Source organism: Mobula birostris, chromosome 5 (assembly GCF_030028105.1).
Source record: "Mobula birostris isolate sMobBir1 chromosome 5, sMobBir1.hap1, whole genome shotgun sequence".
NCBI lineage: Eukaryota > Metazoa > Chordata > Chondrichthyes > Myliobatiformes > Myliobatidae > Mobula > Mobula birostris.
Window position 1 is genome coordinate 129,663,177 of NC_092374.1, and position 19,392 is coordinate 129,682,568.

Consider the following 19,392-nt stretch of genomic DNA (forward strand, 5'->3'; position numbering starts at 1 on the left):
CAAAACAGGAATTAACTAATTTCTAAATTCCTTATATCTCTCTGATGTATATCCATCTGATCCTGGTGACTTGCTTAATTTAAGCCTACTAATTGCATTTTTTTAGTTCAGCTTCAGTTATGTCAGCAGTCATCGTTCTATTTTGTTCTTTGCTTAAAGGGGGTAACTCTAAAGAATTCAGGAAGGTGTAAATCTGGGCCCTGGAGCTTTGGAATATAGAGTTTTGTAAAACATTTCAAAAGCTTCTTGAATTTCACTTAGCTTATTTTTTTATCACTTTTGTTCTTGGATCCCTAATTCTATGAATTGTATTTTCTGCTAACTTTTTTTCAGTTTCCACGCCAGTATTTTCATAGATTTAGATCCACTTTCATAGTATCTCTGTTTCAGAAACATTAAATTTTTTCTAATTTCTTGTGTAGCCAAACTATTAATTTCATTCCTAATTTTTAAAATTTCCTCTGGTGTATCCTGTGCCAAACTCAATTTGTGATTTTTTTTTCTGGTTCCTTCTGCTTACTTTGTAATTCCTCTAATGTTTTATTCCTTATTTTTTTCTTATATGAAGATATCACTATAATTTTCCCTCTTAAGACAGCCTTCATAGTATCCCGTAGGATGGGAGGTGAAACCTCACCATTATCATTGAATTCTAAGTAAAGGCAAATTTCTTTTTTAATTTGTTCCTTAAAATAGGAATCATTGAGTAGACTTAAATTTTGTTTCCAAATAGTATTCTTTGGTTGTAAGTCAAAATCAACAAATAAATATATAGGTGCATGGTCACTTACATCCATTGTCCCAATTCCACAGATGTTTATTTTGTCTTTATCTTTTCGAAATGTTATGAAATAGTCTATTCTTGTATATGCGGAATGGGGGGCAGAATAATGAGTGTAATCCCTTCTGTCGGGGAAAAGATCCCTCCATATATCAATTAGACCAACATCCTCAAAAAGAGTTAACTTTCTTATGTAAGGACTTTGTTTCATATGTTTTTCTATTGGAAAAGTCCACCTTTGGTTGTAATTGTAAATTTTTGTCTCCCCCACATATCAAGAGACCTTCTATTTCCGTTACCATAATATTAGTAATTTTCTGGAAGAAACTAATATCACTTCCTGGGGATGCATATATATTCAATAAAGTAACTGGATTTCTGTCTATACTCCCCCTTACCAGAATATATCTTCCCTCCTTATCTCACATTTCGAATACTTTTTCAAAATTTAGTTTGCTTGAGATGAGAATAGCAACTCCGCTTCTATGCCCTGATTTATGAGGAGAAAAACAAATTAGTGAGGCCCATTCTCTAATTTTCCATGCTCATTATCACTTGTGAGTTTCCTGTAAATATACTACATGGGCTTGTTCTTTTTCCATATTTGATAGAATTTTACATCGCTTGATTGGATTTAACAGCCCATTGACATTAAAAGAAATGAATTTTACTTTGTCCTGAGCCATGTGTATTTATCTGTTAGTATATCCTTGAAATTTGCAGAATATAACTTAATCGATCTACTCCCTGAACAAATAAGAACCAAGAAACACGAATGATAAAAAAAAAGGTAACAAAGGTGTGATTCCAAAGCTGGGGTCTCTAGATGACCCTGGGTTGAGCTAGAGGAAACGTCTAGCCGTGGGGGATAGCCCCCCCTACCTGTGAGTTGAGGGCCCCCGCTGCAGTACCTATAAAAGTAAGTTAAAAAAAAATCTATGTCTGTTACACAGAAATGATTTCCCTGTGTATTCCTCCCATATATATATATATATATTCTCATTTAGGTGGGGGATAAAGGAGTGAATGAATGAATAAAAAAAATTGAGTAATATATGTGAGGGGATCCTGGAGTGCCCCTATTAACTGTTTGGAGAGAGACATTTATCATTGATGGTTTGTTTGGAAAGGAGAGAGAGAGACAGAGTTATTTACCACTGATATGTTGCTTTTGAAAAGAGAGAGAGAGAGAAGAAGATTAACAGTTGGACTGTCACTTTAAGGCATTGGAAGTAACTTTGGATTTTTACTGAGTTTGGAGTTGGAGACAGCACCGAGCAGCTCGAAGGTTGCTATGGTGACCAAAGGCAGATTGTTGATGTTACTTCCAAGGACTTGTTGCCTGCTTGTGCACTCCTTTACAGACAAAGGAAGGAGGGACTCTTTGAATGACAGGTGATGCTCAGCCTGGTGAAATAAATGGGAGGTCAGATGATACAGACCTCAGGACACATGATCTGGACACTGAATGAGCATTGTTGTGCCCGCAGAGAAAAGTGGGTTTTGGAGGATCAATCAGGCGGATTGATCCAAATTGCCATTCCAACGGTAAAGAAGTGTTGACTGGTGGGGAGTTGTCTATGTGTCCACCCTCGCCTGGGTGATAGCTCCATCACAGAAGACCGGTCCTCCTGGTTAAAGTCACAGTTGGTGACTTGTAAAGGATTTCGGAGGACAACAAGAAGATTGACGGTATCTGCTCACCTGAAGACTCGACTCTATCTCTCTCTCTCTCTCCCCCCTCCCCTCCCCCCAATCGCTATTCAACTAAATATCATGAACTGAACTTTACTCAACATCGTAAGACTGTATCTTTTTACCCCTAGACTTAAAGAAGCTTGGTTTTTCGTACATACATATTCCACACTTACTTTTATATATAATCATTGCTAACTTGTTTGATTTATCTACATTTATATTACTGTAGTGCGTAGTTACTAATAAATATTAGTAGTTTATAGCAATATGAGACTCCAAAGTGTTTTCCATCTCTGCTGGTTTCTTAACCCCTGTCACGGGGATGACGTGACATATATAATCCACATTATAATACGTATTTCTTAAGATAGGTAAATCACTGTCTATTTTTGCTTACGTTTAGATTATCAGCACTTTTAAAGTTAGCCAAACCTTATGGCTCTTCTGGAGGAGGTGATGGCTGTCCTCGGAGAACTCAGTCTCTTTCTAATATCCTTCTCTCATCCTCCTCCCATCCCTTGCTTTCTCGGTTCTCCTACTGTTTCCCAAGCAGTTTGGGATAACTGCTCAGCCAGGCTTTTCAGCCTGACCACGCTAACGGGCAGTCCTCTGTTGCTCATGTCTGTAGTCGCCTCTTCCACTGTCTGATATAGCTGCATCCCTCCTTCGTAAAATACTCTCAGTTCAGCAGGGTACAGGGTTTGAAATTTAATCTTTTCTTGCTTTAATATTCGTATCGCTTCGAAATATTCCTTCCATTTCTGTAGGACCGCCAGGGGGTAATCTTGATCGAAGTATATTAACGTCCCGTTCCAAAACACCCTCTTCTTACCCCAGGCCCTTCATAGAGTCTCCGCCTTGCTCTTGAATCGAAGGAATCTAAGTACTATTGAGCGCAGCTTACTTTCCAGGAACATGATTCCAGGAACATCACTGAAGATGTGTCTAGAAGCACCAATAGATGTATGTACACAGCTCTCTGTCTCCAGGAGGCCGTGGGACGAGCACACGATGCGTCCTCTCAATTTCAATCTCCACAGTCGAGGAAATCTCCAGCGCATCCCACAGCAACTTTTCTACAAAGTCCATCATCAACAATCCCTCCGCTCCTTCGGGAACATTATAAATCCTGATATTTTTCTGTCGCGATCTTCCCTCCTGGTCAAGCAATTTACTTTCCTGTTGATTTAATATTTTTATCGTCTTACTTAGTATCTGTTCCATGTTTTGCACGCGATCTTCCACCTTCTCAATTTGAGTCTCTACCATCGCTATTTTCTGATTGTCATTGGCGACCTCTGATTTTATATCATTTAGTTGCTGTTTTATATCTTTTTGGACTTACCTTATCTCTTTCAAAATCCTCATCATAGTTGCCGCTTCACCTGAACAAGGCCCCGCATCAGCCTCGCCACCACGAGCATGTGTAAGAGAGCCGCATGTTGCACCTCTCTCTTCCATAGGCTCTGCAGTGATGCTTTTTTTAAAATCTCCATTCTTTTTCCCCATTCTTGCCCCCCCCTTATCAATTCAGATATTTTCAGAAGATCTTACATTTGATGGATTAATGGGGCAAAATATGCGTTTTCCGGAGGAGCTGTTGATTTAAGCTGCCATTCTGGACGATGACGTCACCGGAACTGTCTTCAAAGTTTCAAAGTACATTTATTATCAAAGTATGTATACAGTATAAACCCTGAGATTCGTGCTCCCCACAGACAGCTGTGAACCAAAGAAAACAGTGGAATCCTTTCAAAGAAAAACATCAAACCCACCCCCCCCATGCAATAAAAAATAAATTGCGCAAATGGCAACAAAGAAAAACTGGCGAGAAACAAAGAATATAAAACTCAAAAACTGGAAAGAGTCCAGGAAAATTCAGTTCAGCTCAGTATTTGTTATCTGCAGGCTGCCCCGATTCAGTATCACCCAAAATAGCAATAAAAAAAGGAGTGACCAGAAACCAACGTGAACTACAGAGTCCAATCAACAAACCACGTCGATTAAACCTTGCCCAAGGCCCAGAACTCCAGCACCATCCTCTGACGTCATTGAGAGAGAGAGAGACCATTTGAACACAGGGACCTTCCTTCAGAAGCAGCAAGCAAGAGGGAGGGAGGGAGTAAGTGACTGTCAGATGCAGACACCTTCCTTCAGCAGCACCAAGGGAGAGGCTGGTAGACAGCACTGACAGCTTGCTCGCCCTCCACACGTACCTCGATGATTTCAATTTTCCTCAATGCCTCAATTGGCAAGAAATGAAGTGATCATGGGCGCTGGCCCAGTCTCCAGGATTCTTGGCCTTGAGTCCACACTCTTTGCTCAAAGCCTCACAGCACACCCTCTGAGACAGCAAAGCACTAGATTGCACAATCGGCCTGAAAACACACCACCAAAATGCAGATCACAGGCTCCGACGGTAGCAGATTCACATTTGAAAGAAAAAGATGATGTGGAAGTACTAGTTTCGTGAACTGTCTGGAAGATGTCAACCTTGGGGTTATGTTGTTCACTGGTGCCACATTATTCTGGTTTTTATATATACAAACATAGCTAGGATGCCTAAGACTTTTGCACAATACCCTATTTGGCAACGTGGAGCAGAGACTGAGTTTGTAAATCTGGCGTGAGTGAAGTATGTTGGAAGTGGTGAGGGTGGAGCACCACAGTCAGTGGAGAAGGAGTGGAAGGGGTGGAGGGTGTGGGCAATGGTGCAGGTGCAGACACAGCCTGCCCTGAGATATTAGGCAAGATCATTTGATTCCAAACAATTGGTTTATTGATCATGACAGAATGTCTCTCTGGTGCTTCCCGCTCACACCCCTCTTCCTTCCCCTTTTCCCCACTATGATTCCCCTCTCTCAGTCCCCTTCCCACTCTCAGTCCACAATAGAGACCCATATCAGAATCAGGTTTATCATGAAATTTGTTTTTTTGTGGCAGCAGTACTGTGCAATACACGAAATTACTACAGTTCTGTGCAAAAGTCTTGGGCACCCTGGATAGATAGATATGTGTGTGTATTTGTATATTCCCTCCCCTGTGCAACTACCAGCAGAGAACAACTCATACTGGGTGGTGGCAGTGAGCAGAGGATTGATTGATAATACCTATGAATGATGCTTATACTTGCCATCTAAATCTTTGAATCTCAGTTTACTTGCATTCGACTGGTCTCCCTCTCCCTCTCATTGCTGCCAGAGGAAGATGCCAGAGTCTTGGATCTTGGGCAAGGTTTGATCGGCATAGTTTGTGGATTGGACTCATTTTTAGAGGACTCTACAGTTCATGTTATATGTGTTGTAGCTTCTGGCTGGTGGCATAGTGGCATCAGCGCTGGACTGCGGGGCAGAGGTCGCAAAGTTCGAATCCAGCAGGCTCCCCTGCACACTTTCCATCCGTGCGGGGTTAAGAGCCAGTGATCTCTTTGGGGGAGAAAAACTCACCCAGCAGAAGGCAATGGCAAACCACTGCTGTAACTTGCCTTGTGCACGATTTTCCACTACGTCAGAGCGGCGTGGGAGGAAGTCATCTGCTACCTGGAAAAAAATCCCAGATGCAACCTTCTTTAGTTTCCAGTTACAGCTTTTTTTTAATTGCTATCTTGCGCAATTTTGTTTGGAGCAGATTGGCTATGTGGCCTGCAGTGAACAAACAACACAGCGCTAAATTGAACGGAACTGAGTATTCCCAGACTGGTTCAATGACTCTGTGGTTCAAAGTTCAATATTCTGTGTGTTATTCACATATTTTTTTGGGTGTTTGATGTTTTCTTTGAACAGGTTCCATGGTGTATCTTTGTTTCATGGCTGTGAGTGGGAAGACGAATTTCGGGGTTGTATTCTGCATACGTACTTTGATAATAAATGTACTTTGTATCTTTGAATCTTTGTGCTGTTTCCATTTAAGATCAATAGGAGAAATTCTAACCATCTTCACCCTGTACAGCCTTAATCATGCTGACTTGCCTTCCAGGTCACATATAGGAAATGTGCTCAGTAATATGTTTCTTTGCTCAACACAGAGCTAAAAATCTGACTATTATTTTCTTGGGCTGGGGGTTGATGCCATTTAAATACATTGCTGTTGTTAAATGTATTGAGTTCATGTACAGAGAACTTAAAGGTATAACTTTTAATTGTGCTGTGATTTATTTAGTTCCTCAACCTAACAACGGTGTTGTCGTCACTGGAAGTGGACAACTTCCCTGCAAGCACATCATACATATGGTTGGTCAGACAGATCCAGCACTGATTACAGCCTCAGTAGAAAAAGTATTGGAGGAATGTGAAAAGAACAACATTACTACAGTTACTTTCCCTGCTCTGGGAACAGGCAAGTACAGTCAAAACAATAAATATTTTAAAGATTATACTCCTGTCATTTCTTTCCTTTTCTGAGAATCAGAATCAAGTTTAATATCACTGGTATATGTCAAAGTTCAAAGGAAGTTTTATTATCAGAGTATATATATGTCACCACATAAAACTTTGAGATTCATTTTCCTATGGGCATACTCATCAAATGTAAAGAACAGTAATTAAACAGGATCAAAGGAAGATCAAGTAGAGCATAGAAGACAACAAACTGTGCAAATATAAATATAAATAAATAGCAATAAATACCAAGAGCATGAAATAACAAGATAGAGAGTCATTAAAATGAGATCATTGGTTGTGGGGACATCTCAATAAATGGGTGTAGTTATACCCTTATGTTCAAGAGCCTGATGGTTGAGGCTATTAAAAAATAGTTAAATAAGTAGTGCAAAAATAGAAATAAAAAGTAGTGAGGTAGTGTTAATGGGTTCATTATCCATTCAGAAATCAAATGGCAGAGGAGATGAAGCTGTTCCTGAATTATTGCTTTCATGCTTCTGTACCTACTGTCTGACGGTATCAATGAGAACAAGGCATGACCTGGGTGGTGGGGTCCTTTATGATGTACATTGCTGATCTCACTGCATACTGATCCATGTGAATCTTCGTGCCTTGGTCACAGATTTGTACAACTCAGAAACAGGCCCACTGGCCCAGCATGTGCCTGCCATCTGTTGAACTTGCCAACATTTGGCCCAGCACCTTTTACAGATGTTCAAGAAGTTTCTCCATTTGGTGGTCAGCACCATCTGTATCTTAAGTTTTACCAGCATCACAGTCAAGCACAATCCATTCCTTATCCAACATGCGCTTACCTTTAACAGATATTATCCCCAATACAGTCAGATGCAAGGACCAGGCCAAATCTTTTCACCACCTTGACTCAAAAATGCTAAGGGCTATTTATTACCTTCAACCTATGAGATCACCAATAGGAGCTCAAAGTGGAAACAAAATAAAGGATCAGCCAATGTTATGCAGACTCTCTCACTGGGTAAGATATATATGACAAGATACTGAATTATGCATTTAACTGATCCTGTGAGGGAAGGGGTTGACTGATTGATAACATCGAGCACATCTACATCTACATGAAACGCTGTCTTAGGAAAAAGCAGCATCCATCATCAAAGGTCTTCACCACCTAGGCCATTCTCTTTTCTCGCTGCTGCCATCAGGCAGATAGTATAAGAACCTCAGGACTCACATGACACACTTCAAGAACAGTTACTACCCCTCAACCATCAGGCTCTTGAAGAAAAGGAGATAACTACACTCATCTGTTGAGATGTTCCCCCAACTGATGGTCGCACTTTAAGGATTATTTATCTTGTTATTTCATACTCTTGTTATTTACTGCTGTTTATCTATATTTACATTTGCACAGTATGTTGTCTTCTGTGCTCTACTTGACCTTCCATTGATCCTGTTATAGTTTTCTTTCTGTAGATTTGCTGAGCATGCCTGCAGGAAAAAGAATCTCAGGGTTGTATGAGGGGTGATTGATAAGTTTGTGGCCTAAGGTGGAAGGAGTCAGTTTTAGAAAACCTAGCACATTTATTTTTGAACATAGTCTCCTCCTACATGTACACACTTAGTCCAGTGGTCGTGGAGCATACAGATCTCTTCTTTGTACAAGTGGTCCACAACAAGGGTGATTGATAAGTTTGTGGCCTAAGGTAGAAGGAGATGAGTTATACAGGTCTTGTTACATGCACATGCAGTTCAACTCTTTGAGTGAAAATGCAGAAAGTTTGAAGTTAATAACTCATCTCCTTCTACCTTAGGCCACAAACTTATTAACCCCTGCTGTGGACCACTTTCTGGAGGTCCAAGACACCGACTTCTACAAAGAAGCAGTCGTATGCTCCACGACTGCTGGACTAAGTGTGTAAATGTAGGAAAAATAAGTGTGCTAGGTTTTCTAAAATTGACTCCTTCTACCTTAGGCCACAAACTTATCAATCACCCTCATATGTGTACTCTGATAATAAAATTTACTTTGAACTTTGAGATAGTGTGGAGAGGGCTAGAGGGATGATGGCCAGATTGTTGATGAGTAGCTGTTCTGACTGGTGGGGCCTAAGAAAGAGAGGAAGGGGACATAGCTGAGGTTTGTTTTCTGCACCAGATTCCATAGTTTGAATAAGCCTGGGCAGGTTTCCTTTCAGTAATGCTCTGTATGATCAGCCCATGTAATATTTCCATGTGTACAAGTGACAAAGCCAGCTGAGAATGAGGGTTGCTGGAGGAAATCAGCAGGTCAGGCAGCATCTATGGAAATGATTTTAGACTGCTGACATTTTGTGCTGAGACCCTTCTTCAGGACTGAGAAGGAAGGGGGAAGATGCCAGAATAAAAAGTTCGGGGGAAGGGAAGGAAGGTAGCTAGAAGCTGAGAGGTGAAGCCAGGTGGTTAGGAAAGGTAAAGGGCTGGAGAGGAAGGAACCTGATAGGAAAGGAGAGTGGACTGTGGGAGACAGGAAAGGAGGAGGGGACCTAGGGGTTATAAAAAGTAGTTTGAAGTCTTTGCAATGACTGAGGTAATAGAGAGAGTGGGGCTAACTAGAATGTTTAATCAGATTACATGCCTGGGGGAAGAAACTTTTAAAATGGCATGGTTTTTGTTTTAATAGCCCCAAAGGGAGCTTTCAGAAAAGGCAGTTTGCTGGGCGGGTAATGTCCACCAGCATGCTTTCGGCAGTGCTGATTTTTCTGCTTAAGGGAGTTAAGACAAGTTAGGTGAATGCAAGTGATGTATTGACCTCCATTACAATAGCATCTGTGTACAGAAGTAAAGGGATGTCCACAGCTACACAGGGGCCATCTGCAAATTTATAGAGTAGCCTTGGTGGTCTTAACATTGATATCGTCCTTCTTGCAGGTGTAGGAAACGTCAGGTCCGAAGTCTCTGCTGAAAGCATGCTGGTTGGATTTGAAAATCATCTGGTACGAAACCAGTCATCAGTTATTCAATTCATTTATATGATTGCCTTGGAGCCCAATGTGCACAAAGTTTTCAGTGATGTCTTGCAAGAAAATTCGCAGCAGGTAAGAATGATTTTGAAATGAACTTCTGCATTTTATAACCTTGTACCAAAAGCAACTGGATAGTGTTTAGAAAGAAGAATGGGAAATGCACATAATTCACGATCATGTCGTTTCTGCTATCCTGATATACATCCAGACCACTTCTGGGCTGCTATTTTTAGGGTGAAACTTGAGGGGAGAAACAGGAATAGTTTCCTCACCAAGCAAGTCTTGGGGATTAGCTGCTAGGCCAGAAGAGGCCTCAGAAAACTCACATGGGGATCTGAGTTCCTCTGGACCTTTCAAGGAAAAGCAGTATGTTTTTAGCTCCTGTGTATTGGTCACCTCCCGACAGGAAATAAAGTTGAGACAGTGCAGAGAAAATCTACAAGGATGTCGCCACATCTGGAGGACTTGAGTTATAAGAAAAAAAAGATTGAATGGTTTAGGACTTTGAACATTGAAGACTGAGAGGGGATGTGATAGAGGTATACCAATTGAGGTGCGTATGTAGGGTAAATGCAAGTAGGCTTTTTCCACTGAGGCAGGGGGGACTACAACTGGAGGTCATGGATTAAGGTTGAAAGTGGAGTATGAGGGGAAACTTCTTCACTCAGAGAGTTTAGAATGAACTGCCAGTGCAAGTGGTGCATGCAAACTCAATTTCAATGTTTAAGTGGTTTGGACGGGTACATGGATGTGATGTACTTTTCTATGTCTCTGATGTTCACTGTGCCAGGCTCCTCAATGTGAACTGTGAAGATTGCATCTCAAAGAGTTATACATGCCCTCTGGCTCACTGAGATCTTGCTGACTATGAAGGACCCATTTGTAATAGTCCTATTTTATTCTCTCTGCATCCCCATGCCCACTTCCTCAACTCTACCACTCATCTACAAAGTGGAGGCAAGTTCTAACCTATCATAAATGCAAGAGGTTCTGCAGAGGCTGGAAATTCAGAGCAACACACACAAAATGCTGGAGGAGCTCACCAGGTCATGCAGTATCTAATAAGTGCTTGACATTTCAGGCCAAGACCAGCCAGAGGGCATGTACAATTTACCAGCCTGCATGTCTTTGGGATGTAAGATACTGGGGCACCCCAAGGAAACGTACACAGTCAAAGGGAGGACATGCAAACCTTGGACACACAGCACCAAAGACCAGGATCGGAGTCGAGTTTGAGTCGCTGGATGATAAGGCAACAGCTCTGCCTGCTCTAACATTGTGCCACCTACTCAGAAGATTCTGGCTCCAGTTCAAACACAGAGCACGATGTTCTTATGCACTAAGTGAGTGAGGCTTCCGTCAGTCAGGGTTGACCGTGGATGTTGTGTCCTAGCTGTCTAGATACGCAAGCCGGGACAGTACGATACGGAGAGCAAGCTGTTGCCCATGTCGCAAGCTCCCCCTCTCCATGCATCTGATGAACCCAAAGGAACGGCAGAGACCAACACGGTTTGGTACCAGCAGCATCGTCGGAGTTGCCAGTCAGCGTTGAACTCGATGTAGGACTGGCTTAGGGACTCCAGCTCCAGACTTTTCCCTCAGGGTTTACTCCTGAAGCCTTCCCCAGGACAGGGTATAGCTGCAAGGCAGTGGACGTCTGAGATCAGAGTTTTCCTCCTCGTAGAAGTGCTGCCAACCACGGCTGAGGAGCCCCATCTACCTGAAGCGACTGGGTTTAAGGCACCAGTACCCCACGTTTGCTCCTTCTCCTGTCGGTAGAAACAGTTCTGCCGGGCTTAGTAGCTAAGCCACACGTGAAGGCCAGGAGCTAGACTTGGATGTCAGAGGCTATTTGAGGCGCACGTCATTGGGAGCATTTAATAGGTAGTGGGAGCTTGTCCCCACTATAACAACATTATAACAACATTATGCACTAAGTAATGACATTATATCAAAAAACCCTGATTGCTGAGCAGAATCAAGCACTTTGAATGCTTGTGAGGCACATCTGTACTGTTCTTTCATGCCCTTATTCTTATAAGGCTCACATACATTGAGATTATATGGCTGGATATATACATTGATATTAAAAGATGTGCAATTCACATTTTACACCATTTCCACTAAATTTTTCATGGCAAATAAGGTCTGTAAGAGGTATGGCTCCATAAACTGAAATTCAAAGTTCAATGTTCAAGGTAGATATACATGTATCACCGTATACTACCCTGAGGTTCATTTCTTGCAGATATTCACAGTAGAACAAAAAAATACAATAGAATTAATAAAAAAAAGCTGCACTCAAACAAAGACTGACAAAAAACTAGTGTGCAAAAGATGACAAACTGTGCAAATACAAAAAGAATAACCAAGAGGACTGATTCAGCATTTGTTAGAGAATTGCTTTGCCTGGCCTACTGCCAAGAAACCAGAGCCCTCATCTTCCAGGAGCGTTCCCCCTTTAAGAACTTTTCCTAGTGATTGCTCTCATCATCTTCATTACTGGCAACATCAGTCCTCAGTAGTGGTTAGCACAACGCCTTACAGTACCAGTGACCCGGGTTCAATTGCTGCCGGTCTGCAAGGAGTTTGTATGTCCTTCATGTGACTGGGTTTCCTCCTGGTGCTCCAGTTTCCTCCCACAGTGCAAAGACATAACTAGTTGGTAGGTTAATTGGTCATTGTAAATCGTCCCATGATTAAGCTGGGGCTAAATTGGGGGTTGCTGGGCTTCGCAACGCAGAGGGCCGGAAGGGCCTACTCTGCACTGTATCTCAATAAATATATAAAATAGTTCTGTTCCTAAGCAACGGCTCAACTGATTCTCTAAAACCTACCCATTTCTCCCACTGAGCTTCTTTGTTCCCTCCATAACCCTTATTTTGGAAGAAGACTTGGCCATACCTCCAAACACTTGTCTGATCGTCCCCTCCAAACCCACTCACCACACCCCCACTCCATCGCCACTCCCCACCTTCCTATAGTTATAGGTGGAGCAGGGGAGCTATTTCTGCTGAATTCAATCACAATTGTTCTGCCAAGGTAATTGCTGTGCTGAAATGATTAATTGTTGTCCTGTGGAAAATGCAATTAATGTCTTTCAAAGTACTTCATTGCTTGCTAAGCAACTTGTGGTAATGAGGAAAAAATGTTTACAGTTCTTACATAAATCCTGTTTTCTTTTCCCCCTCCATTGAGATCTAGGCAAAAGCGTTACTTGTATGTACTTATTTCATTATTTACAGTATGTAGAGTACAGCACAGTAAAAAGCCCTTCCTGCCCAATAAGCCCCTGCGACCCAGTTACACGTACTCACTGCCCATTACGCAGCAATGAAGGTCCTCCATCTCTGGTGGTGTTCAGGGCTTCTTTCATCATGTCAGTTGCTTCCTCTCAGTTTTCACTAGTGTCAATCATGCAAGTCCCGGATGGCGACTCGGGAATACTGTCGTGCTCGGATGTAGAAGGATTCTTCATTACTGTTTCCATAACACTTTTGTTTTACCAGTCAGGGTTATTAGACATGAGCTGAATCCCTAAACCTGGAGGACTGGTGGACCACTGTTAGTCTGGCCTCTACTCTGCGACGCAATTGTGATCCTCTGGGAGGCTATGACACCCATGTGACCAATTAACCTATCAACATGCACGTCTTTGGACTGTGGGAGGAAACCAGAGCACCCGGAGGAAACCCATGCAGACATGGGGAGCATGTACAAACTTATTACAGGCAGTGGTGGGAATTGAACCCAGGTCACTGTAAAGTGATCAGCTTGAATGCCACATTAGACCTCCTCGTTTTAATGGCTGCATTGGTCAGAAAGTCAGTAGCCTCACAAATCCTCCCTGTTAAAAATTATTTACAATTTCCATTAATATACTTTGGTGGCTGATACATGATTTTTGTATAAATGAATCTGGAAGAACTGAGTGAATATTTTTTTCTTTTGTACCTCCTGAAGGTACTTTGCACTGCTTGATTCTCTGCTCAGGAATAATTTAACAATCATACAAACTACTGTAACTTTTTTATCTTAATTATCTTTTCTTTAGAAACTGCAAACATTTGGAATGGACATTGGCAATGTAAAAGTGGTGGTTGTCCAAGGAGACATTGTTAAAGAAATAACAGATGCAATTGTAAACTCTACAAATGTCCACCTTAGCTTAAAAACAGGTGGGTAGCAAATATTTTGTTTCAATCTGCTCTTTCAGGTATTCATTTCTTTCAAACAGTTAAATTGGAAATGTATTGTCATTCCTTCACTGTCTCTAGATCTAAGTTCCGTAACACCACACCCAGAAGTACCTTGAGAATAACTTCCCCAGAAAGGGTACAGCAGGTCAAAAAGGTGGCTCACTGCCCTCCTTCTTAAGGACAATTAGGAACACATACTAAATGTGGGCATTGCCAGCAAACCACATCTCCACAAAACGTTATAGATTTGATTCTAATTTATGTTGCCACTGCCTTTTTCTTCCAAGTGGAGCAGAGGCCATCGATGACCTCCATCTCCATTGTCCAAAGTTGATGGTAGGGTTGGAGTTCATCAATATTTCTGTAATGCATTGTATCTGCTGTACAGAGGATTGGCCTGTACAGCTTCACCTGAGGCATGGTGGTCAGCCTTACCCATTTCCACCTCTCATGACGGGGACACAGGGTTGGACTTTGAGAGGCTCTGATTTATGAAACTATATCAAAAAACAAATTATTGGTAGAACATAGTGGATCAAGCAACATCTGTGGAGGAAGAGGAGTGGTCATTGTTTTTGGGTTGAGACCTTGCATTAAGACTAAAAGTCTAGAAGGAAGGTTTTGGAGACAGAGAGCAGTCAGATTCGGTGCAGGGTCAGGGATGTAGGGGGAATTAGAGGTCAGGCCGGAGTCTAAGCCTCTGCTCCACGTCCGAAGGTCAGGGTGGACACTAAGCCTCTGTTCTAGGCCATAGTCGGACGTTGGTCAGCGAGTTGTCAGCGGGCTCCGGAATCAGAGTTCCATGACTCCCTGGGTTCAAAAGTTGGTGAGATCTGAGTTCAAGGCCTAGTGTTCAGCGGCCCATCATTGGTAAGTCCAGAGTTTGAGGCCTAGTGTTCAATGTCCGGTGGGTCCTCAAGTCAATATCGAAGCCCAAGGGTTGAATCAGACATCTGAAAGTCGAGGCCTGTTGGCTGGGACCTCATGTCTGTGAATCTCTGAGAGTCTGTTGGGGAAGTCGAAGGCCTTATGTCTGCTAGTCCGAGTCCACTGGAGGTTGAAGATAGCCTGTCCTGAGGGTGGAGGATTGAGCGTGTGTGAGGGTGGGAGGGATGGAGCAGGGCTTGTTTTGGTGTTGTTTTATTACCGTTTGTACTTGTGTTCTATCTAGCATTGTGGGCATTCTATGCTTGCGCCAGAATGTGTGGCGACACTTGTGGGCTGCCCCCAGCACATCCTTGGGGGTGATAGCTGTTAAGAGTAACAGAAGCGATGCATTTCACTGAATGTCCACATATAAACAAATTTGAATCTTGAATCTTGAGAAGTGAGGTGGAGGGGTGAGACAGAAATTGCTAGGCATCAAGTGGAAAGAAAAGAAGGGAAAAAACAGCAGGTGGGGCCAGGAGAGAAGTGTGATGAGTCTGGGTAACAAGTGGGGTGGGGTGGGAGAGTAAGAGATGGAAATGTTGAACAAAGGGAGAGATTCTAGGTGGACTTTGCGGGGGGAGGGGGGTGGTCTGGGAAATGTGCATGGAGGGTGGTAAAATAAGCCAGGTACTCTGTTGACTATCATTAGGTGTAATCTCACTACACTACAATTTTATTTAAGATTGGAATGCCCCGCATGATGGTGGGATTGGAATTCTGATTACTTTTCCGAACACTACTGTGATGGTCTTTCTGGACCTGTGCGTAGTTTGTTTTGATAATGTTTCATGGTACAGTTTTTCTCAGCCTAAGCTCTTGCCTTCACTGAACTGTGCACGTATCCTGCCAGATCTCTATTATTGTACATCTTAGAAATGTGCTCTTTATTGATCTCATTCTTATGAAACTGGAGCACTTCATGTTTCTCAGTTTAATTCTCATCTGCCACTAGTATCTACCCACTCGGTATCTACCCTTGTTCCATACCTCCTTTAGAGTTCATCATGCCACAACATTTTGTGTCACCTGCAAATCTGAACCATGTCCACAGATGTTTAAATCATAACTATGTATTTTTAAAAACACTCTGGTCTGAATACTAATCTCTATGGCTCTATATTTGCACTTTCCTCTTGTCTGTCTGAAAATCATCTTTCATTTCTGTAGTCTGTTTCCCCCTATGTGGCCAATTCTCTATCTACTGTATGCAGTTCCAGCCCCTTTCAGTTCATGACAGTTCTATCCGGTGGTGCCTTATCCGATGCCTTGTACGACATCAATCAGATTTCCTCCATAAACCATGTTAATTGCTTCCATCAGACAAGGTAGCCACGATTTGTCTTTAACGAAGTCACACTGGCTTTCACTAATCAATCCACTTCGGTCCAAGTGACAGTTAATTCTAAAGTTGATCATAGTCAAATAAACGCTTCTCAGGCTTCGAGCTAGATGCAGGTACCAATTTTAACTGATTCAATGGCAAACTCTGCCCTCTTCATCAGGGGATGATGCCTAGGCATGTCTAGTCTGGTGGTATATATACCCCCATCATCTGTCCCTCTTGACTGATTAGTCCTCATCCAATCAGGATTCCACTGTCTCACCTTGTTTACCATCAAATTCCAGTTCTTTCTTAGAGTGAGACCTTCAAGGGGTGCCTAGGTATCATTCCTGATGAAGATGGCAGAGTTTGTCATCAAAACATCAGTTAAAATCGATACTTGTACCTGGCTGGAAGCGTGAGAGGAGTTTATTCTTCATATTCTCTGGGAAAGCACCATATCCTTTTTGATTATAGTTTTGGACTTGCACTACCACCAAGATTAAACTAACTTCTCTGCAGTCATCCACTTCTCTCAATTCCTCCATCTCCGCTGCATCTGCTCTCAGGTTGAGGCTATTCATTCTAGAATGAAGGAGATGTCCTCCTTTTTCAAAGAAAGGGGCTTCCCTTCCTGCACCACCAACGCTGCTCTCAACTGCATCTCTTCCATTTCACGCACGTCTGCTCTTACCTCTCCTCCTGCCACCCAACCAGGGATAGGGTTCCTCTTGTCCACACCTACCACTCCACCAGCCTCTGCGTCCAGCACATAACTCTCCAAAACTTCTGCTACTTCCAACAGGGATCCCACCACCAAGCACATCTTTCCCTCCCCACCCCCCATTCTCCCTCCTGGCACTTATCCTTGCAAGTGGAACAAGGGCTATACCTGCCTGCCCCTACACCACCTCCGTCACTACCATTCAGGAGCCCTAAAGGGTCCTTCCAGCTGAGGCGACACTTCACCTGTGAATCTGTTGGGATTTTATATTATGTATTATGTTCGGTGCTCCCAGTGTGGCCTCCTGTATGTCAGTGAGACTCGACGTAGATTAGGAGACCGGTTCACCGAGCATCTACGCTCCATCTGCCAGGAAAAGCAGGATCTCCCAGTGGCCAACCATTTTAATTCCATTTCCCATTCCAATATATCCATCCATGGCATCCTCCACTGTCATGATGAGGCCACAATTTTGTTGGAGGAACAACACGTTGTATTCCATCTGGGTAGCCTCTGACCTGATTGCATGAACATTAATTTCTCAAACTTCTGGTAATGGCCCCCACCCCCCCCCTCACCATTTTCCATCCCTTTTCCCCCTCTCACCATATCTCCTTGCCCAACCATCGCCTTTCTGGTGCTCCTCCCCCCTTTTCTTTCTTCCATGGCCTTCTATTTCTTTCACCAATCAACACCCCAGCTCTTTACTTCATCCCTCCCCCTCCAGGTTTCACCTATCACCTTGAGCTTCTCTCTCCCTTCCACCCTCCACCTTTTAAATCTACTCCTCAGCATTTTTTCGGCCCAAAACATCAACTGTACTCTTTTCCTAGATGCTACCTGGCTTGCTGAGTTCTGACAGCATTTTGTGTGTGTTGCTTGGATATCCAGCATCTGCAGATTTTCTCTTATTTGCCCTCTATAGTTTTAATTTTTTTTGGTTTGAGATACAGCACAGTAACAGACCCTTCCAGGCCAGTGAGCCTGCACCGCCAATTACATTCATCTGACCAATTACCCAAATGTGGAGCACCCAGAGGAAACTTACGTGGTCACAGGGAGAGCGTTCAAACTCCTTACAGACAGCGACAGAACTGAACGTGATTCACTCTCACTATAATAGCATTACACCAACTGCTATGCTACCATGCCACTCCCTCTGTAGTTACTGAGTTCATTCTTATATCTTTTCTGGACAAGGTGTAATATTATTTTCTCCTACTGGTAATTTTTCTCTTCTCTCTTGCTTCCTCTACTGTTCCCCATTCTGGCCTCTTACCCCATTTCCAAAGATGCTGCCTGACCTGCTGAGTTCTTCCAGCATTTGAGCCTGCACCACCCAATTACATTCATCTGACCAATTACCCAAATGTCAGTCTATGGCCTCTTCTTCTGCTATGATGAGGCCACCCTCGGGATGGAAGAGCAACACTTCATCTACCATCTGGGTATCCTCTAACCTGAAGGCATGAACGTTATTTTCTCCTACTGGTAATTGTTTTCCTCTCTCTTCCTTGCTCTACTATTCCCCACTCTGACCTTACCCCAGTTCCATAGATGCTGCCTGACCTGCTGAGTTCTTCCAGCATTTTGTGTCTGTTGCTTTGGGTTTCCAGCATCTGGAGAATCTCTTGTGCCTAGTCTAAACAGTGTTTGGAGAATTGCTACAGTGACATAAGCCAATAAATACATACCGTACAAAAGTAAAATACTGCAGATAATGGAAAGGTGAAACATGAACAGAAAATGTTGGGAATGTTCAGCAAGTCAGGCAGCATCAGTGGAATGAGAAATAAAGTTTATGTTTCAGGTCCAAAACTTTCAATAAAATAATTTCCACAGATGCCACCTGAAGGTTTGCAGCATTTTTATTTTCTTTTGTTGCAAATATCTTTTCTGTGGGATGGTGTGCATATTTTAAAGTTAGTTGATTGTCTTTCTTTATAGAATCTTACAATTATTAAGTGCTAAAGATGTCTATTCAGCCTGTGATAGACACACAAGCAGAATTCCCTAACAGTTTACCAATTGGCAGTTTTCCTCTCCTCTGATTCTTTCCTAGGGTTTGGTTCTTGATTACTTATTTACATGCAGATCTTGAGAACTGAGCATTGGCAAGCTCTTATGTAATAAAGTTCAGATTTCTGATGACAATCACCCAAGATACAGACGTATTGCAGGCAAATGGGATAAGTGCAAATGAGAAAATCAGTAGGCATGGAGATTATTGCACTGAAATGTGGGGTTGCTGAGGCGGGGGAGCGGTGTGTGTGATGGAGGGAGGGGTATGGGGGGTGGGGGTGTTGCAGTGGGTGGAGTTGCAGTGGAGGGTGGGGGTTTGCAACTGAGGGGATGTGGTGGTATAACATGGGGGTGGGGGAT

The 19,392-nt window shown here is 42.7% G+C and overlaps 1 protein-coding gene across 2 annotated transcripts in view; it reads left to right on the forward strand.

Annotated features, from left to right (window-relative positions):
- LOC140197969 (protein mono-ADP-ribosyltransferase PARP14-like) overlaps nt 1-19,392 on the forward strand; it is a 104,581-nt gene that overhangs the window by 64,578 nt on the left and 20,611 nt on the right. For both annotated transcript variants that reach the window (XM_072258657.1, XM_072258658.1), the window contains 3 exons: nt 6,638-6,814; nt 9,742-9,908; nt 13,891-14,014. In XM_072258657.1, the coding sequence (XP_072114758.1) occupies nt 6,638-6,814; nt 9,742-9,908; nt 13,891-14,014 (468 nt within the window). The remainder of the gene's footprint in view (nt 1-6,637; nt 6,815-9,741; nt 9,909-13,890; nt 14,015-19,392) is intronic.